This window comes from Carassius auratus, chromosome 15, assembly GCF_003368295.1.
Source record: "Carassius auratus strain Wakin chromosome 15, ASM336829v1, whole genome shotgun sequence".
NCBI lineage: Eukaryota > Metazoa > Chordata > Actinopteri > Cypriniformes > Cyprinidae > Carassius > Carassius auratus.
Window position 1 is genome coordinate 22,530,916 of NC_039257.1, and position 22,505 is coordinate 22,553,420.

General features: G+C 35.7%; 1 protein-coding gene across 1 annotated transcript; it reads right to left on the reverse strand.

Annotated features, from left to right (window-relative positions):
• Positions 1-1,567: 1,567 nt before the first annotated feature.
• On the reverse strand, positions 1,568-22,381 carry LOC113115386 (transforming growth factor beta-1-like). The gene is made up of 7 exons (XM_026282912.1): positions 20,495-22,381; positions 13,481-13,744; positions 7,729-7,815; positions 7,462-7,609; positions 6,622-6,772; positions 3,786-3,896; positions 1,568-3,273 (listed from the first exon to the last, which is right to left on the reverse strand). The coding sequence occupies exons 1-7, from the start codon at positions 20,817-20,819 to the stop codon at positions 3,226-3,228; spliced, it is 1,134 nt and encodes a 377-aa protein (XP_026138697.1). The 5' UTR covers positions 20,820-22,381; the 3' UTR covers positions 1,568-3,225.
• Positions 22,382-22,505: the final 124 nt, after the last annotated feature.

The window sequence follows — 22,505 nt, forward strand, 5'->3', positions numbered from 1 at the left end:
ATCAAGTGACCTCCAAAAAGCATGGCAAATGGAAGCTGGGATGAAGTGCATGGCAAATACAGTTCAAAACAGGCAAAGCTAAAAAAAAAAAAAAATGAAACAAATAAAACTCATCGTTGAGAGGCAAAGAAGAGCCAGGCTGAACTTTTCAAAATACCAGAGTCCAAATTTCATCTTTGCATAATCTGGCCGTCTAATAGTTAGCTGGAGCCCGGGAGAGGCCTACAAGCCACAGTCTCTCGCACACACTGTAAAATTTGGTGGATGATCACTGATGATCTGGGGTACTTTAATAAGACTTGAATCAGGCAGAACAATGCTCTGTGCCACACACCCAGGTCAATCAAGTTGTGGATGGATGACCAACAGGTCAAGACCCTGTCATGGCAAGCCTAATCTTTAGACTTGAACCCCATTGAAAACCTCTGAAATGCGATCAAGAGGAAGATGGATGGTCACCATGCATCAAACAAAGCTGAGCTGATTGAATAATTACACCAGAAGTGTGAGGCTTTAAAGTCACCCAACAGCAAGATGAAAGACTGGTGAAGAGCATTCCATGACACATTAAAGTTGAGATTAAAAAATCAGGTTTATTCCACCAAATATTAATTTCTGAAATACTGAGTTCTGGTATGAAACTCTAGATGGCACAATCTGATAGGTCTAACTCAATCTGACCTAATTACATCATTATCACATGGTACAGCTGATGCATGCTTTTCTGTATCGGTAGCCAATGAGCTTAGCATTTAAAAATATGACTAGTGCTTGCTGTAGCAGTTTGCAGCATGCTTCAGAAACCCTCCACCTTCCCCAGCTCTACCTGTATAAATCTGATATGAGGTGATTTATGTATGTTATATGGGGGTTATTTTATGTATGTTGTATCTGCAGCAGCAGTATTTCTTACATGCTCACAACAGCATGTTGTGGATGCAGCAGCAGATCTATTCTGTCAAGACCAAATACATTACCATTGTAAAGTACATTACCATACCAATCCATCCAAGAGTTGTCATGATAGAACTCTTTCTAAGTGAAATCATGTGCTGTTCAAAAATGAATAATAATATATTAATATGAACTTGTTTTCTTTGCATGATTTGAAGTCTAAAAATGCTGCTTATTTTTTTTATTAAATTTTCTGCAAATAAACATACATATATATTATAAAACATATCAGATATAAAAATGCTGATATTAAGATATGCCTATTTACATACTCTAATAAATTAAGCACTAACAGTATTATATATAAGTATAGTTGTTTGTAAAGCACAATTTGCTGTAGAAAAGTAGCTTTAACTCCATTATTCCACCTACAGTATCCCTAATTGTATTTAACACTAATAAATACAGCTTATATTTTTTTTTTGCCAAACTGCTTTATAAAGGATACATGTAGAAATGTTATATAACAAAATGTGTTACAACACTCCCATTTTCTCCTCTAGTTAACTTCTGGACAGGATTATTTACTGTACTACTACATTTCATGTAGTACAATACATTATTTCACATACAGTATTTGAATTTGTGCATAACAATCTGTCTTGCCATTAGATATTGTGGACTGAATTGTGATTTTTGTTTATTGAAACAATTAATTTCACAATTGCATAAAATAAGTGCAAAAAAGGAAATGTAATTATATAATAAAACACTGCATGGAAGTAAAATGTTTGTCAAAGGAATTCTGTAGCAATTTCAAACACTTGCAGTTGTCAAAGTATAGCAAAGATGACAGTATCCTCAAGGGACTGTAATTTTACAACAACTAGCCAGTATTTTTCAGTTAAGAGTGTCACTGCATTAATTTTGCAAACAGTGTATTCTCAGTCGTGTTGTCTTTAAGCTAACATACAGAACACAGTTTTGATCACTCAACACCGCCGATGTCAAACAGGGCAGAGAAAGACATGAAGCCTCTATAAATAATGTTCCTTGTAAAGATGTCAGTACTAGGCCAACACAGCTGAACACCACACAACAAACATACACACGCATGAATAGAGACTCATCAACACAAAAACATAATGTGCACAAACATGGCTGAAACTAGCAGAAAAAAAAAAAAAAAACTGGAAAGTATTACTTTGCAAGAAAATTAAGTCTGTTTTTAGGAGCAGATTATTTGCATTTTGACAACTTAGCACATTCTTGTTAGCGATTCATTACTTTAATTTAATAATTTAATATAAGTATTTACAGATATTGTATGTATTTGTTGTACTATCTGTCCTTTTACTGTAAAACAATAATAACTGAACTGAATAGATACATTACAATTTTATGACACAGAAAATCACCCAATGCAAACAATCTTAATGGTCCTAAAAATAAGATTCACCACCTTTGTGTGAAATTATTTTATTTCATAAATGTGAAATGTGTCCCAGACGTGTTTTGCTGAGATTGCTAACAAACCCTACTACGGGAGGACCTGAAGAGGCAGACATTTTCCCGTGAAACACAGTAGAGTGCATACAGTGCAATATGAAGTTTGAAATGTTCACCATTCAATCCTATACCTCTATACCTCTGTTCCACTCAGACCCTGTTCACATAAACAGGCTTCAAAGCACAGCTGTGCATGACAATAAAACCTACTGCGCACATAAAAAAAAAAAAAATCTATAAAGCAGTTCATTGACCCATTCTCCAATCCCATTAGCTTTCTTGTAAGTCTCACACTGCACGTCATGAGCCTTTACTTCCATCATTTAGTGCAAACACTTCTCTTTTATGTGTTTACTTTTAATTGAAATTTGAAATGTTCCTTTGACATGATTTCCTCTATCAGTTCAGCACCATTAGAAATCTTCATTGAACATTTGGCATGCAATGCTACGCGGCTGCCTTCATGGTACAATCAAATTATGAACTTATAAGGCACAATAAATTAATGGGAACTGATAATGTAAATAAACATTTAAAAGCATATACTTGGTTTAATATTGAGCTTGTTTTATGAAATGCTTTAACAAAATGTCTTTGTGTGCCACTGTAAAGGGGCATCGTTGAGAAAGTCTTTTCCCCTCTTTGCTTTCGCTTCCACTTTTGCCCAACTGTCCCTTCTCCTTTCTCCTGTCCGTTGTCTCAGCTCCTGATTTTCCTTCCAAGACTTTACATCTATCTCTCTGCTTACTTTTCGTCCAGAGAAAGATATAAAGCCACGGAGCACTTCTGAAGATAACATAATGTTATGCAGCCAGATGAACTCTAACTGCACTTGCAGCTCCTCACCACCATGTTGGACAACTGCTCCACCTAGAAACAGAGCCAAGACAAAATGACTCATTCACGTTAACTCATTCAGGCGAAAATTACCATTTTAAGAGACTGGGGAGATTCCGATATTTTTTGTGCATAACATAAAGTACTTTCCACTTAAATGTTTTAGATAATAGATATACCAAATTGATGTTACTCCAAAGAACACACTATTTCTGTGATGCCTTAAAAGTACATCGACACCAGTTCTGGGATATCTATTAACCTATATCAATCAATCAATCACCTTTATTTATATAGTGCTTTAAACAAAATACATTGCGCCAAAGCACTGAACAACATTCATTTGGAAAACAGTGTCTCAATAATGCAAAATGATAGTTAAAGGCAGTTCATCATTGAATTCAGTGATGTCATCTCTGTTCAGTTGAAATAGTGTCTGTTTTAATTTGCAATCAAGTCAACGATATCGCTGTAGATGAAGTGAAGTATATGCAGGAAGCTGAGAAGCAATTAAAAACTGAAATCCGCCAGAAAGAGGCCTTTACCTTGTGTTGTCTTCCCACATAGTACAGAATGGGCAGAGGGTCTAAGACTTCAGGTACACAGCATGGCTGAGCCGATGCACCAGGGTTGTGGTGTTTGTACAAGGATAATATCTATGAGACACAAATACACATACTATTTGATGCTGCAATGAGACAGTAAAGCAGTGCACACTGCAAAATAAGTGTTCATAAGCGCAACTGTTATGTGAAATCACATTGAAATGCATTGAGACCACTGACCCCTGATCTAATTTAGAGCACAGAGTGATTTGCACATGATAAAAGATGGCTTAAGTTATATTATGGTGTACTTTAATCATGAGTTTAGTTGTGTATTTGGTAGAATATTTTAATGTAAACAAAATGGTAAATGGTGTAAAATTGCATGATGAAACAATTCAAATTGGTGTAACATTAGTTAAAATTTTGTGCATGGATTTATTCTGTTAATCACTTAAATATTAAAATATTCATTATACAAATGATAACATTTCTTATAATCCCCTGCTAACTATTGAATTTTAAGAATTTACTGTGTAGTGACCAAAATAACACTCATAAATGACAAAATTATCCTAAATTGTAGCTCAAATTAGCAGTCCGTAGTTTCCAGCTCTGAAAACTCTTGGCATTCTCTCAAACAACTTCATCGAGTGCATCTTTACGCCCTTTTAAACAGAACTGAAGCATTTGTCAACTATGTTGGCTGCTTTTCCGTCACTATCTAGTCCAACTTTCCCAAATCTTATAACTATTTATATTTCCATACAAAAATATTTAGCAAAATATTTATATCAGATGGATTTACAATAATAGGAATCATTGCTAAACATGTATGGCAACATTTGATAACTTTTCCAAATTAGAGTTTCTAATAACTCAGATGTGAGATGTTGGTTTGGTGGTGTACTCCGTTCAGGATGAGTATGGCAGCATTCTCAAGACAAACTGTGTCTCTATTTAATTTAAAAAAATTGTTTGTGTTTCGTTAAGTCAAGTGACCTTTATTTATATAGCACTTGAAACAACATGTTTTGATTCAAAAATAATTCATCTCAGCTGTAAAGCAGCTCAAAAAAGACAAACATAAAGAGACATTATTCAGATCAATTTGATCACGCTTTGATTCACAGTGTCGTTTCGTTTACATATATTCTAAGTACCTCACATGTCCATCTGGATACTATCTGCATTGTAAATTAACTAAAGTACTCCACTGCTGTGAAGAAGAACGTTTCCCTAAAAAGGAAAATCCTGTCTTCATATAATTTCCCTAATGCATTTCCAAACCTGTATCAGTTTTATTCTTCTTCCACACAACACGAAAGAAAGATATTTTGTAAAATGTTTCAGTTTTTTTGTCCAAACAATGAAAGTGGAATTTTTGAACCCAACTGACCTCCATATTATGGGCATTAAAAAAAAAGAAAAAAAAAAAGCATTCTTAAAACTGGTGAAATTCGAAGCATGCATAGGAACAACTCAGAAAGCTAAAAAGAGACCGCTAAAAGAACATCACTGTTATAACTCTAGATGTAATGACATAAAATATGACATTTCAGCCCTTGGGATAACTAGCCATTTAAACCTGGTTTTTGCCAGCTTTTGCACTTCTCAATCCTTCACAAATGCCCCTCTGGATAATACTGTACTTCTACATTGAAAATTAACTAATGTTCACAGCCACAGGTGCAACACTCCATACTTATTACACAGATTCCAACTCAAAGAAATCTGTCATCAGTTTTTCTTAGCTTGGTGTTGTGTATCCTTGCTCTAGAAACGACAGGAAGCAACCAGAGCAAAGCTAACACTGCAAAGCAGGAAATTCAAGGCTGCATTTACACTGCAGTTCTTCATACCCAGGTTCACTTTCTGTACTGTATTTTTTTCCAATGAATAGCTTACATTTTCTTTTAAAAGTGACCTATATCCGATGTCTGCATTTACACTATACACTTGGCAAAACAATCCATGGTTGGTGGAAAAATCAATTTAACCTGCGGACTAAAAAACTTGAGAGCGGCTATTTATGAGGTGTTTCTTGTTGGTTATAGTGCATTCAAGAATGATAATGTGACTTTTATGTTTTCCAAAAAAAATAAGAATAAATAATAATAATAATAATAATAATAAAAAAGTTTTTTTTTTTTTTTTGCTAAATACTTATTTATCGCATTGTCTGAAACCCCCCCCCCCCTCTCGTAAGCACAAAAACTTTTTTGAGATATATTGGAGTTTTTGCTAAATTGAAGTGTTTCCAATAGGCATATTTTTTAATTTGCAATTTCAGTTTGTGCAATTTGAAGGCTACAAAAATCAAGACTAGTGTAAAAGTAGCCCAATTCCACTGGAAAACTACATTTCACTTTGTCAATGATGTGTGACTCACATTAATGGGAATAATCGATCAGTGTGCTTACATGGCATATGCAAATGTACATATCGAATTCATATCAGATTTATTTCCACATATGAATAAGCCCTGAAATGTATCTGAAAATACTGGAATAAAAAAAGGAACAAAAACAACAACAACAACAAAAAACAGTGGGTCACTTGAACCATGTAATTTAAATGCAGCCTTAATGTGATGTTTTTTGTACTAAATTGTAAACAGATTAGAAATAGTGCATCCCAAATTGTGTAAAAAAAATATTAACCCAAAATGGTTCTAGTGTTCTGGGAAAGAGTTCCTGTGTGTGGTTTCAGGCAAAGAAAACCGGCAAGGGGCATGTTCAGACATTCTGAAGCTTTTGTTACACAGCCACTGGTGAAGTACATGCTTTTGGATACATATGTGTCAGCTTCACTGGTCAAAGGGACAGTACCCTACCTGGGAGTATTTGTTCTCAGCATTCCAGATGTAGGTACAGGAGCCCATGCAGTAGTTGGCAAAGTATCCCTTCGGCTTGTTGATCCACTTCCAACCCAGATCTTTCCGAAAGTCAATGTAAAGCTTCCGCATACAGCAGGTCTCAGTTTTTCTGCCAGAAAATGTTGGGAAAGAGTGAGTCTAATTATCTTATTGTGTGTTCAGTGGTGCTTAACTGCATTACATGTTTACACCTCAGCTTAAAATGAGTGATGGTGAATTATTGAATTACAGTCTTTATCTATTTTTTTCTCATTTATTTCTGTGTGGCAGTCCATCAAAAAATGCCAAACATCCATCTTGGTGAGTGCTTATTTAAATGCAATCAGTTATATCTTAGGTGAACATTAATAGTTGGGAAAGTAATCGAATGCATGTCTTTATATTAGATCTATGCATCTATGCATTTAATGTTCTTCACTGAATAACATTAGTAACTTTAATAACAATCAATGTATTTAATAATGCATTACATCATTCAATTTCTGTAAGGTAGGATATTATTTTTTAGTAGGCTAAATGATTTTATTTGTAGCTTTTTTTTTTTTAAATTAATTTTATCATATTGTTTGTAATCTTTTTGTCGGGTCATTTTTTAGTTTTTACGAATGCACTGACAGGGGCCACCTGACAAAGTTGTGCTAGGGATCCCTAGAAGTCCAGAACCAGCACCGCCAATATCACAATATAAAGGACATTCAAATTTGAGCCAAATAAGAAGAGTATAAGTATTTATTATCTGTACTCCTTTACTGTATTTATAAATCAAACATAAAAGTGAGAGAGAGCAAATAGACTTACTCATCACAAGTTTCATCAGTGCCAACAGCTCGTTTCCTGCGAGCGGATGCAGGGGAGATGCCATTAGAAGGCAAAGATAAAGCCAGAATATAAGGCTTTGCCATCCTCTGTTCCAGAATAGCAGTGTCACCTCTCTGGTTGTCTAGTCCTGAAAATACACACATACAGTACACAGAGAAAAAGAAATATATATATATATAAGATTATATCAGTTTCTTTTGCCATACATTTCCAGAACTATTTTTCAGATTATTCAGATTTTCATACCTGATATACTGAAGAGGAATTTATCATTACTCTGTTGGTCTGTTTTACAGCCACAGTATAACCTCAGCTCTAAACTTTCTTCCTCTTCTGTTAAACACACAGAAACACACACAAGTTCATTGGGGTTTTGCACTATATAAGTCATATAACACATGCACTAACATCAAGGGTACATAACAATTGGTCACATACTAATCAAGTCCATTTAGATTTAATAATATAGTAGTTTCAGACAGTTTCCAATCAGTCAGCCAGTTTATCTTTTAAATTAAGTAGAGGAAGCTATCAGTCGTTACTTATAGCTACATAGTTTTGGTTTCCAAATATACTACACTTCTGTGAATGGTGACCATAGTTTAACCGTGGTATTTCGAATAAATTCGTAGTCACATATAAATTCATAATTCTGGATTATAATGGCTAAATGAAAGAAACCCTGACTGCTTTATTTGTTTCTGAACTTTTTCACCTTTATTAGACATGACAGTAGGAGACAGGAAATGATTAATCTCAGTCTCAGACGTCAGAAAGCCCACACTCTGTTAGCTAACTGTCTGATGCATATGGCACACTAAAATGAAGATAATTTCTCAAAGTCTAAATCTAATTGGCTGACTTTTACAGGATTTCAGGGAGACTAGTATGCATCTATCTTTAACGGTCTGCCAAGAAACAAAGCCATTTTTCAAAACAGTCTTCCAAAAGACAAGTTCCAGAACTGCAATAATAAGCACTTAAGAGGAGCAATGTAAAAAAAAAAAAATAAGGGGGAAAAAAAAAACATTCTGTATAGTATCTTTAACTTCTTAACCCTTTGTAAACATAGATGTAAAAATGCTGAACTTTAAAACCTTAAACTGTTGTGACTGATGAATGCTTTGGAATACAGACTTAAGGTTGGTCTCTTTTAAAAGAAGATTATTTATGAGATGAAAGTTATAACGAGTAAAAAAGTTTAGGCTCACTATAAAGAAAATTAACTTTTTTTTATTTAACACACTTTCTTTTATATAACACAATTTTTTGTGTTATATAAAATAAATATTACTCAGAATATATATATTTTTTTATAAAATTATAAAAAATCTAAATAAAAGCCATATGTCTTACTAAGTAATGCTCCAAATTTGAAGTTGATATAGCAAAAAATTTAAAATATGATTTTGTTTAGGTACTGTACCAAAATAGCTAATGGATGAATCCTGATTTTTCAAATGCATTTTCCTGTCACTAGTGTATACATTTATGTTACAATATTACTAATATTAAAATAAAGAAATAAATAAACAACCCCCAAAATATGAAACATTGAGATTCATACCTTTCCAACAATATGTTTTGCAGTGGTGTCAAAAGTACTGGCATTCATTACTCAAGTAGAAGTATAGATACTAGGTTTTAAAAAGACTTTTGTAGAAGTTGAAGTATCAACTCAAGCTTTTTACTCAAGTAAAAGTGTAAAAGTACTGGTTTAAAAAACTACTTAAAGTATAAAAGTAAAAGTAATGTAAGGAAAAAAATGCCATTAAGAACAAAAGCTTGGGCCGTGCCATAGGGGCCTATTGTGCACTACCCCACCTCGTAAAAAAACATTTTTCTAAAGGCCATAATGACTATAATGTTATATTAAAATGTTCATGTTGAAAAGTTTGGGATGCACTAGGCTACCTGTTTCAGCCACATATATGCCCATTGAAAATGAACTCATTTTAGTACAATGCAAATACATTAAAGAGCTAGAGATATGATGACTAGTTGCCAATAAGTATTGTTATGGTGCAAAAAGTCAAACTTCAGAGGCATGTCATCAATAACCTTTAATGGAATGTAAATGTACATCCATGCTTAGCTGCAGGAATCTGTGAGGGCAATGGACAAGAACATTGGTGCAGGCTAAGAAACAATTACTCTTGTGTGGTTGTCTATTTACAGTAAACATTATAGTGCTGTCAAAATGAATGATTAATCTAAGTGATTAATCAAAAACTAAAAATGAAAAATAACTCATGATCCTGATACTTTCTTGACTGATAGCTCCTTGTATTCGGTACATCTGCTATGTCCAGTGTTCGTGGGGGTAACGAGTTACAAAGTTGATATAGAGCTTCACAGTCCCACCCACAGCCCGAGAGAGCTCTGGTGCCGGAAGTAAATTTCCCATTCATTTCTCCCATTCACTTTCGGAAAAATCCGTATCTAAAGAGTTTTAGAGCATGTCTGAAGATAACCAGCTACGGCTGAACTCATAAGCATATAACATATCATTTCAAGTGAAAAAATTAAGACAAAATCCAAAATTCAAAAGGTACAAGACTGTGTACATATTTTCATTTCGAGCGCAGGAACTACTCATCCCATAAACCACCGCGCCCCATTGAATTAGACTGAAGCCACAACTGCGAACGAGGCAACGAGCCTTTTGAGCGACATCCAAATCTGATGACGGCCGCTCGCGCGAACTTTTTCCTCCAGTGAATTTTATTTTATATATTGAATGTGCAGTAATTGTATATTGTGTGCGTGTGTGAAAGTGGTTAACGATAAAGTCAGCAATGGTGCAGTGCTTTGTATCTGACTGCAATCACCGCTCAGTCGTCAACACATGTCGTTGCCATTACACAAATGTTCAGTAAATGCACAAAAAGGTATGTCTAGGCTAAATATTGTTTTGACAGTGGCATAATAAAATGCTTGATATGACTCATTTCATATGGAGGCTACAGTAGCCTAGCTAAAGTGGATGATAATGCTAACTAAAGTTACCAACCTCCCTGCAAAACTCTCAATGGCAGCCAAGGAGATCATGATTGCACTGATAAGTCTACCGTGCAAAAACGCAACCCAGGTTTTTATTTTATTTTATTTTTTTATTAATGATCTTCAGTCTTCACGGACCTTCGAGGGGTTTAACCAGACGGTTATACGAGCTCCACCAATCAGATGCATCACTGTGGGATTGTGGGATTGTTCAGGATTGTGGGTAATGAAGTACTTAGCCAAGACATCGCGAATAAAAGGCATTTAGATCAAAACAAGGTTAGTGCCCCATGATCTTTTTACGTTTATATGAGCATATACTATCGCTTAGTACAGCCGTAGCTGGTTTTAAGTCTACCATGTATGGTTACATTTTAACGGTTTATACCCCAAATGTCAATGCAGAAATTGCATTGAATTTTTAGTTCCGGCACCAGCTGTGGGTGGGACTGTGATGCTCTATAGCCTAGATATCACAACATTGTCATTTGTGTCATCAATCGCAAACGATAATTTATTAAAACGTCTCACTACCCAACTACCTACAGTAGCTTAATTTGTGGAGGACGAAGAGAAAGCACCCATTTGGCAAATGAGCCAGTAGTGAGAAATAAATAATAACTTTTAAGTAGGGTCCAGTGCCTTTTCGATACTTTTAAAATGGTACTGGCGCCTCAACGTGCCTGAACCGATACTTTAAAAAAAAAAGAACTACAAAAAAAACTATGGATAACATTAAAGAACATTACAAATATTTAAAATAAATCCATAGCTGTCACCTTGGATGCTCTCATTTCCCAAGTTGTGCTTCCCTTAATCTAAGGCTAATAAATGTATTTCACAATCTGGGTCATTATTTAATACAAAACCACACATAATATTTCTACTGTATCTCTGTCACTCACTCTGATATTTAGTTAAGATGAGTGCTGTCTGTCACTGTCTTAAATCAGTTCTGTGAATGACTGTATGCTCATTCTTTATAAAGTAGCAACAATCTCGTTTTTAAAATACAGTACTGTGCAAAAGTCTTATGGAAAAGAAAGAATAGTGTTTTCACCCCAAAAAAAGGGTTTTAAGCCAGTTTTTTATATCTTTTGCTGCAATGTGTCAGTAGGACAGTAGTTTGCCATTAATTTTAATAATAATCTAGTGCAGTAATCAAGCAGTTTGACAATGGCAAAATGAATGTTTGGAAATGTAAACTGATATTTTATACTGACACTCTACAGCAAAATATATAAATAACTGGCCGAACACCATTGTTTTAAGTGAAAATACTGCCTAAGACTTTTGCACAGCAGTGTATGTATAAAGTACGTATGATTAAATTAAGTATATTTAAATAAGTGTAAGGAAACTTTACAGTAGATGAGAAACCGACTGATCGTGACCTTTTGTAAACTGTATTTATGACAAAGAACTTCACAGATACAGATATTCTAACAATCTATCGGTAAACACACACCTTGTGTCCTCTGTCTCTGTTTGAGCTCGCGCTGCTCCACCGTGGTCGGCGGATTGAAGAGCGCGCTGAAAGACGGGAGGAGACCGGTCTGACGCCGGTTTCATTAGAAATTTAAGCGGACTGACTCTGAGGCGATCGGATACTACTGGTTCCAACCTACTTTTAAGAAATATATTTTTTGATAAACGAACCCAAAACTGTCTATGCAGTGTGATGTGACTTGTGTCATGTGCAGGTGTGATGGATCGCGTATGGACCAATAGGGTGTCGGAATGGTATATGTGTATACTTCTCATCCAACCACAATCAAATTCACTCCATCCTGATGGCGCGATTTATCTGGATAGGTTTTTTTTCTTTCTCTCTCTCTCTGAACGATAACAATCCGGAATGAAATAGCAGTAACGAAGCTATTTTTTAAAATGTAAGGAGTAGAAAGTACAGATACTTGCGTGAAAATGTAAGGAGTAGAAGTAAAAAGTCGGCTGAAAAATAATTACTCAAGTAAAGTATAGATACCCCAAATTTCTACTTAAGTACAGTAACGAAGTATTTGTACTTCGTTACTTGACACCTCTGATGTTTTGTAAATATTAGAAAAAGTTTTAATTATAAAATATTATAACAAATTCTTTAAGGCTATATAAAAAAAAAAAAGAGAGCCAAGCAGTTAACAGGTTAAAATACATTTAAAAGTTTAGTGAAAAGGAGATATGTGAACAATATTACAATATGTGCAATTCCCTGAATAAACATACTGAAATTGCCAAAGTTACTGCTAGAGTTTTACATTTTCTGAATGTAAATGGTGTTTGTTTGTTTGTGCAAAAATAGTTTGTTATAATTATAGTGTTCTGAAAAAAGCCCACTTAAAAACCATTACATTATGAATAAGATTGTGCTATTCCTTCATTTCAGCTTTGTAGAGCATTGCGTTAGGTTGGGGGTTCGATTCCCAGGGAACACACGATAGGTAAAAATTGTCGCTTTGGATAAAAGTGTCTGCTAAATGCATAAATTTAATTGAAATTTAATTTAAACCTCTCAATAGAGTTTCAAGAATTATTCTTGTCTGTTTGCACAAAGAATGCAAAATTAATTATATGCCAACAGTTAATGCTTAGTGTAACTAATTTATTCAAATCCTAATCATAAGTATTTGAAATAGTAATACTAATGCTACTAATTTTAGTACAAGTAACATTTCACCCAAATTATGGTGCTTATGACGATATTCATAATATATTTATTAAGTATAATATGTACCATCATGATTACTCTTTTAAGTACTGTGGTCTGCAAGTTTTATTTGTTCTCATTTCAGCTCCAATAACAGAATCCTGCATTATTGTCTCACTGAGGTTTTACGTTATTACATCTTTAAGTAGATGCCCAAGAAAAAGAAGACTGTTTTATCCAAACAGATTATGTGGAACATAATTTGAGAATGAGTGCATCTCAAACACACTCATCAATCACAACTGGGAAACTACAACTGATGTTAGCTGACTGCTGCCATGACCTTACCTGAACCCTGCAGCCATTCTATCATGGTCTGTTTCACGTCAAACGAGAGCCAACGATCGGACAAGTCCTTGGAGACAAAGCGAGTGCCCAGATATCGAGCCTGATCGCCCGTTCCCCGATACAGCTCCAGCCTCTGCTCCTGGTCCATTGTAGGATTCTTTATCCGAAGCCGAAACTCTGCTTGAGACAGCAGCTGGTAGTTTTGAATACTCTGCTTCATCTCTGACACGTTAAAAGTCATCTGATACTTTGTGCCATTCTGAACTAGAGAGAAAGTGAGAGACAGACAAGTCACGGTTATTTTAAAGCTCAGACAACAGATCGCTCTTTTGTCAAATTAACCATTAATGCACAAAAGAACAAAAATGTGCCAAATCTTTGAAAGATATTTCGAATTGTGTTTGTGACACTAAATAAACTAGATAGCTATCCATGAGCAGAACTGTACTGTATGTTCGGCATTGTTTGTGAATTGATCAGTATTTATCGGACTGTAATTTGTTGCTTTTTATGTCAGTCACACGGCAGTTCTTGTCCTTTATATAGAGGCAAGACAGCATTTGTGTTGTATGATTTAATGAGGCTCATCCTGCCCTTGCCTGTATTGTGGTTGTAGCTGTGTAATTTAAAAAGAAAGCTATCATTAACCTGTGTTCAGGGTTGCTATAACTGCTTTTGCTGCTGTCTAACATGGGGCCTATGGTGTGGGATGAGTTTCCTCAGTATCATTGTGTTTACGGCCACTGAGAAGCCTCCCATCTACTGCTGGATAGAGTTTTAGGAGCTCTTCTAGCACCTAATGTCAGTGTGACATATCCCAATCTTCTAGCAAAAGAAGCTAAAGGTCATCTGCATAAACATAGCCACAATATTAAGACCGTGTCTTACTTACAGTTTGACCAAAGCAGTTAGCCAAGTCTTTCTTTTCAAATTCGAATAATACCAATTTATTATTAAAACACAATTTACCATTAAAAAAGATGCCTATACAACCAAGCTGCTTAAAATTGTTTTCAAAGTTGAAGACTGAATGAAAAAAGGCCGCCTGGTTAACTGCTGGCTAATAAAATTAGTTTTTTTAGACACAGTCTTAATATAGGGGCTATGTTTATGCCACTCATCACAGTATTGATGAAAAAAATGTCAAGACTATTAATCCAATGATATGATATCAATACACAAATGTTCAGTCGGACAGATGAGACTGCGTCGTGTCTGGGTGATTCTCGCTCTCGCTGTGGGTTTTGTTTTGCTGGGGTTTAAGAGACACTTAACATTCAGTATACTGCATTATTGATTTGACTGCACTGACACTATTGGATGAGAACAACATTTGAACTATTTTGAGCTTGATGATGACATTATAAACTGCCTTTGTTTTATAATTATTTATTAATTTATTTGTCTGTGAACTAAATTGAACTGACTCCAGCTGAATAATGACACTATTGACTTGTGTAGAGCTGCTTACTGAATTATTTATATGATTGATGAACTTTACACAGTTACTGAAGTGAACTGACTTGAACTGAATTATGACATTTGAATTCCTCATATTGGATGAAGTTTGCATCGTTGATTCTGTTATTTTCCTATATACTGTATTACTGTGAAGCTGCTTTTACACAATTTGTATTGTATAAAGCACTATAGAAACATAGATGACTTGACTAGACTTGCCAGCAGTTTATTACTTGGGGTTTAATTAAAATAAATCTTAATCCTAACTGTAAGAACCTGACCTTGCAATCGCACATCAGACGGAAAACTTAAAAGAAACCACTCATCAAATGAATGAAACATCCATCACTCATCCATGATTAGTAGAGTATATTAAAGCAATTATATCTTTGTTTTGAGCGTGCTTAAATAAAAGTTAAGAAGAAGGAATAACCGGATGATTTATTCAGATAGCTTGTAGTGATACATTTTAATTAGCTTGGCACTAACTCTGCTACCGGGATCAGTTGAACCAGTTCAGTCTTGATACATGAGATCTATACAATGGTAGTCACACCATCCAGAGTTACATTCAGAGCACTAGGGTTACAGTGGGAGTTTATAGCTCTAGAAAATTGAAATAACCATCCATCTGCACACAACTGCTATCTTCAGCAACAGTTGATTAGTTTTCCCTCAGTAAACTCCTAATTTGTTGCTTACTGAGTAAGAAAAGTACTTGTATTTGTTAAATTTAGGTATGGCGTAGGATTAAGGGATGTAGAATGGGGTAAGAATAAGCCATAAATATGTGCTTTATAAGTACTGATAAATAGACAATAATAATCGGCTATGCATACTTATAAACAATTAGTTAATAGTGAATAGTGTTACATGATCTAAAGTGTTACTCCTACTCTACTATCAATTTTTCTTTTGATTTTAGAATGAAATGTGACCTGGATATGTTCTCATAAGATTTACACAACAGCAATAATACTTTATTATTAGCTTGGTTATAAACACAGAGAGAGATATGTAATTATATCACTAATATTAAGTGAAAAAAAAAAATGTACTGTAGAATTTGTTTTATTGTCTTAATAAATAACCACATGGTAAAACATCCAGTAATGTGAGAGTAATATATACACACACATATATATATATATATATATATATATATATATATATATATATATATATATATATATATATATATATATATATATATATATATATATATATATATTATTGTTTTGGGTTGAAATTTGACCAACATGCTTTTCATAAGATTATGGCTATAATGAATAGTTTTTTTTTTTTTCATTAGCTCTGTTCCCTGTTGAGGGATATGTATCGCATTGATTTGGAAACTGTTTTATAATGGGTCCAATGTATCAACACCTGTGGTCATATATTAAAGGTGCCAAGGACTGAAGGCACTGCTCTTTGTTGACGGTGGATCAGATGAGGGTGGAGAGGGATTTCTGTGTGTGTGTGTGTGTGTGTGTGTTTACGCAGGCTGGCACCCAAGTAAACCCAGGACAGCTGTCCTAACAGGCAATGAGACAGGCCTATCATTAGTAATGGGTGCAACCAGATTCCAGCAGGCTTAAAAATCTGCCTCTACAACACACGCGTTACACTCCTCTCCTCTTACTATCGCCATCCATAGAATCACGACTATCTGTGCTGCTCCAATCACATTGAGACGTGACACACTTTCCCGGCAGATGAGCTGTGCAGTCAGCACAATCTTTGACATGTGATAACATGAGATGTAAAACAGCACACATGCAGTAGAACAGACTGAAGGGCCTGAAGAAGGACATGGAAACTTGGGCATTGCTGCAGGGCATGGCTGTAAATCCTGAACTCCTGATTTGACAGCATAATTCATGAATACACAACAGTACAGTCTTTCTCTTCATCTCTTTCATCTACCTTCAGCTAACAAATACTGAGTCTAGCAAGCCATAAGGAAAAATAAATGTTCCAAATCAAAATACGATGTGGCAAAATCTGCATTGTAGCAAGTTAAACATCTATGCCACTGAAACTACAATAACAATCCTACAAACAATCCTACAAAAACCTGAAAAATAATCCTGAAAAATATTTCAACACACTCATTTGCTAAAAGTAGTGGTTCTTTCTATTTCAAAATGGACAACACCAAGCATATGATGTTTTTCTATTTGTGTTCAACAAGTTAAGAGGATTACAAGAGCATTGTTCTGCTTTCTTAAATGCATGTAAAAGTATTGCAACAATAAAAATCCACAATATAAATGATTATTGGTGTTTCCTAAGGCATTTCCTAAAGTATAGTTATGTCTACTACTAGATCAAACCTTGGTCTTTAATATATATTTTTCACATACAGGCTGGAATACATTACACTACTTTTGCCCTGATTTACAGTCTGGACAAGCTGATGCTAGTTGCCAAAAGTAAGAGTCAGTCTGCAAGTTTAAGTTGACAGATTTCATAGATTGTTTTTTTTTTTTGTTTTTTTTACATTCAGACTATGATTCCATCAAGTCGGAGGATTTCAAAACCTGTATTGGAAAAAGTTACTTTGAAACCAATGCATAACAGTATTGGGCTACTCCACAAAAAGTAACCATTAGGTCCCACTTTATATTAGGTGGCCTTAACTACTATGTACTTACATAAAAAATAAGTACAGTCTACTTATTGTGTTCATATTGTATTGTAAAACACTTTTGCTGCTATTGAGGTGGGATAAGGTTAGGGAGAGGGTTGGAGGTATGGGTAAGTTTAAGGGTGGGTTAAGATGTAAAGTATGGGTCAATAGTGTAATTCTAAATGTAATTACAGAAATTAAATGCAGATGTAAGTACATGTAGTTTTTTATTAAAATATAAGTACAATGTAAAAAAACAAACATGTATGTACACAATAAGTACATTGTACTAAATTATTAATTAAAATGTAAGTACATAGTAGTTAAGGCCACTTAATATAAAGTGGGTCCCACCTTGGCTGCATGGGCTTGCCTTGTTTTTAATATCAGAAAATATGTTTTGGCACTTGTAAAGGCTCTTTCACGCCAAAAGTGAAATTATTAGCCTCAGGTTGAAGGAAATGCCTCACTGCCAATCTCTGTCAACACAGAGACAGGAGAAGTGTCAGTGAATGAATGGAAAAACTAAATAACCTGTGCTATTTATTTGAAAAATGTATTTGTTTCAAATTCAAAAGTAATGCATTACTTTAATAGTTACTTGAAAAAAGTAATCTGATTACATTACAAACATGTTTGATATTTTGATCTGTTTTTAGAAAACATATTGTTTTCATTTTTCACATGTTTCTATGTCAGTTTGAGCCATGCAATTTAGCTTGAAACCACCTAGCAACATCCCATTACAGTTTAGCATCCAAATACAAATGTTCTAAAAACTTATTCTAAATTCTTAGAAAGACCCAGGAAAGCACACACTACACCCTAACACTGGGGCCGTGATATTTGCTTGGTTTAAGCATGGGGTAACCATAAGCTCAAAGCCTACTAATACCCTAATGAGTGTTAGTTAACATGTAGATTGCTAAGAACAGAATGTTTTACTCTGATTATCAAAATGAAGTGTAAACACAGATTTCTTAATCAAATGTAAATATCTAATTATTCATTTACATTTGTGGCTCCTTGCCGATTTGGAATTGCTTCACATACTGAATATCCATTAATTCTTGTGTAACGTAGTCTTGCCAAAGTAAGCAATTCCTACAGTACAACAGACTGAAAACATTGAGCGTGGGAGGCCTTGCACTTCCATCGGGACTTATTTCTTTAAATGTATTCCACCTTAAACAAATGTAAGAAGCCTTACATAAACACAAGAACATAAAGAGGACTTTTGTCCCATGAGGGAAACCGCAAAAGGGGGAATTCAATGTTACTATTTGGGACTATTTCCTCTAAATCTTAGTCACACCTCAGAAACAAGCGGCCTTCTTTGCTGTCAAATGGGCCTGTCAAAAATAGAGCAAAAACACAGAACCAGTAAGAGACACAAAATAGATGGCTCAGTTACAGGAAAGCCCCTAACCCCAGAGGAATACACCAAAAGAAAACAGAATAAGCGAGAAGGACAGCGGATCTGACTCGTCTACCCTTATCAACAGTTTCTCGCCCATATTTCTCTGTCTCTTTGTCCTAGGTTTACATCCTTCGAGCCAGGCCCGTCTCCACGGAGGTCTTTATTCACCGCACGTATCGCATCACAGGCCTGATGTTTATGTCTGAAGTGTTTGAAGTGGTTAAATGAGGGAAAGAGTGTGAGGGATGAAAGCGGGTGGGTGGTAAGCATCAAATGTAAAGGTATTTCCCCATCAAAAAACAGATGTTTTAACAAGAGGTCTAACAGGTACAAGACAAAAACTGTGAACCCCCCCCCCCAGCTTGATCAGAGCAATCAAACAAACTGATTGTTCAGAACGAACAGACAGAAGTGTGTTAAAGAAATTCACCCCCCATAGCAAGAACTTGTTGTTAAGGCTTCGAGTTTAACAATCTAACACATGAAGCCAACAGCAAAAAAAAACTGGTCTATTAAAATAGCCCAGATAGTCTGAGCGCAACAATGAAATGGGATGAAATGCTGCCTCGCTCCCCTCGCGGCTGCATGACGGGATCTGAAGTGAATGCACGAGGGGTTTTTAGGGGAACACAGAACACAAAGCTATGAGATCATGATTCATCACATAGCATTAGAGAACCTAACATTAATCATCTGAACTGGACATGCTGCTCTGCTTTCCACAGAGCTAAAGAAACTTGACACTAATACTTCTGTAAAGAAAAATATATAAAATATTAAACATTTGTAATGACTGGATGACTGTACATTTTTCCACTTAATTACAGTGGCTACTTGCCAAATCAGTGTATGCATTACATTTATGTACAGTATATGAAATAAGGTACACATATGAAAATTATTAGAAATCAAAACAATTTCATAGCCCATATAAATATGAATGTTCATGTACTGTATGTGTGCTGCGTTTTTAGACACATATGTCATGCTGATGTATATATACTAAAATCATCAATACATGTTGATGTTTTATAAGTAAATCTAAAATATAGACATGTATTTAAAGGTAAACATACAGATATTTTTAATAAAGATGCATATATATATATATATATATATATATATATATATATATATATATATATAAATTGCTGCATATAACATTATATAAAACTGTTCATCTTATTTATATCTCATAGGTAACATATGGCAGATTTACTCTTGATATATGGCAATATTTGTCATATTTTACATTTCCATATAAGTAAATAGAAGACATGTATTTTTGGTGTGAGTTCACCATATTTAACTATGTCAAATAAACTAGACTGGCACATACATGCAGAAAATCATTGTCTAGGAAATAGCTCAATTATACAGCTGTCAAATATAATTATAATGTGATTATTATATAAAAATATGTCTCCGCAGAATGCCGACATCAATAGGACATGATGTTAAATTGTCTCTAAAGATGGACACTTCTGAGGACACTTCCTACCTTGCCGGATGACGAACTTGTGCACCTCCTTGCCAAAGTAATCTTCATTTTCAGCTTGCACAGAAACGGGCTTCATCTTCATTTCTTCGCTCAGTTCAACAGTGCTGTTGTACAGAGAAATCATGGCATCTGGGATCTTCTGTCCTTCACTGTCTTTCTCTGATTTGGGCTCTTTGTCCATGCGCAGTTTGCTGAGGATCTGACCGCGGATGGCCTCTATCCGTTTCTTCTTCACTACCTCCAGGTCCAGTGTTTTGCAGGTGGACATACTTCCTGTTCTAGCCACCATGCACAGAGCCATCAGTACCAAGCAAAGCAACCTCATGCTGCCAGATCTGAGAGCAAACTGTCTATAGGTAAGGAGAGAGGCTCACACGAGTCTGTGATGGATGCGGAGCGTTTGGCTCAAACAGACACGGCAGTGTTGTTATTATATAGGTGATGCTACCGATGAGGATTCTGGAAAGCACCTTGAATAATGAAGCCAGCAGCACAGCTGATATCTAATAAGGGAAATTCCTGATGCTTCACCTGTTTCAGAGGTCCCTCCAGGTGCAGTTTGGCCGAACGGAAACAACAACTCTCTCTCATACACAAGCTTAGAGGCACACAAAGACCTGAACGCCACCAAGCACTGACATGCACTTTTACATATGCCTCTAAGCATACATTTTTTAAGCACAAGCTTTTCTCCTTTCGGCACAACTTTATTGCCGGCTCACTGCTGGCAGTCATACACAGAAATGCTTATGTGAGTCCATACGTCTGTCTCTTTTTCTCTCCTCAGGTCTTGGATAGTTCCCGCTGTGAAAACACGCAGAGGTCCAGATACAATGACACATCTGTGAGAGTGTTTGCTCACTAACTTTCCTCTCTACTCACAGCTTCTCACATGAGAACCACTAAAGAAGTCCTGTCAACTATTGGGCTAAACCGGACCCCATCCAGCTGCATCCTGCATTCGTAACGAGACAAAGGGATGCGTCCAGCTTAGATTTCCTCAAAAGTTTGCTTTTACAACTTTAGGGTTTCCTCTGCTGGTCAGACTGATTTTCTGGAAGCATTCGGACAATCAGATTACAGTAACAGTGACTTAACATGCAAACCTTGTGTTAAAAAAACCCTGCTGTAAGGCTCTGTAAAGCACCTAAAACATGGTCAAAAAGGTCAGTCAAGTTTGACTAACAGTACAGAGCAAAGACTTCACAAGTTATCAGTCAAAATAAGTCTTTTGTATTAGACTTTTTAAGGGCTACAACCGCATGTTCTCTTCAAATAAGCTTTTTCCGCTACAAAGACAAGTGGAAAGATCCAATGACACGGCTAACCAAACACACCGGTCGCTCACACACACTTCACTGAGAGGAATTGAAAGGAAAACAGATCCTCTCGGAAAATACCCTGACGTGCTGGACCCGGTGAAGTAATATGTCAGGAAAAATCAAACTAACCACGTCCAACCCACGAGTTTCCAGTGTCAGATGGAGTAAACAAAAGGAGTGAAACAAATGAACCGTCCACGAGCACTCAGGCAGTAAACGCGGGAAACGCAGCAGTGACAGCCAATGTCCTTTCTCCTTCCCGTCGTGCCTTTGTTCTTTTCTGTTTGTCCACCTTTATGCCTCTTGACCTCAGTCTGGAGTAAAAAAGAGCCTCCTTCTCTCTCGTACAGCACTCTTTTTATTAGCTCCCTCTTGTAACACACTCCCTCTCCTTGCTTGTCAGAGCTTGCTGGTGACAAAATGATTTGTGAGAGCTTTATGTTCTAATAACTTCCCACTCCCTCGCTCTCCTTTAGGGTTGCTTTTGCTTCACTAGTGTTCTCCGCCCAGGAAATGAGGCGAACAGACTCTCTGAAATCTGTAGCTCGAACAGCACTTCTCTTATACTGGCCACGAAGCCCTTAGCAGCTGCTGGAAGACACAGTGAAAGGACAGACAGGTAAATAACATGGGCATGACACTAATGTCTGGCCAAACTAACCACACACCTTTTTAAATGAGTGCCAAAA

What these genes read in the sequence shown, in the direction of transcription:
- LOC113115386 (XM_026282912.1), bottom strand. Translation starts at nt 20,819, where the DNA reads ATGAGGTTGCTTTGCTTGGTACTGATGGCTCTGTGCATGGTGGCTAGA. An exon ending in AGAATGGCTGCAGGGTTCAG is followed by an intron (nt 7,816 to 13,480) that starts GTAAGGTCATGG and finishes TGTGTTTAACAG; the next exon opens with AAGAGGAAGAAAGTTTAGAG. An exon ending in ATTCCTCTTCAGTATATCAG is followed by an intron (nt 7,610 to 7,728) that starts GTATGAAAATCT and finishes GTGTATTTTCAG; the next exon opens with GACTAGACAACCAGAGAGGT.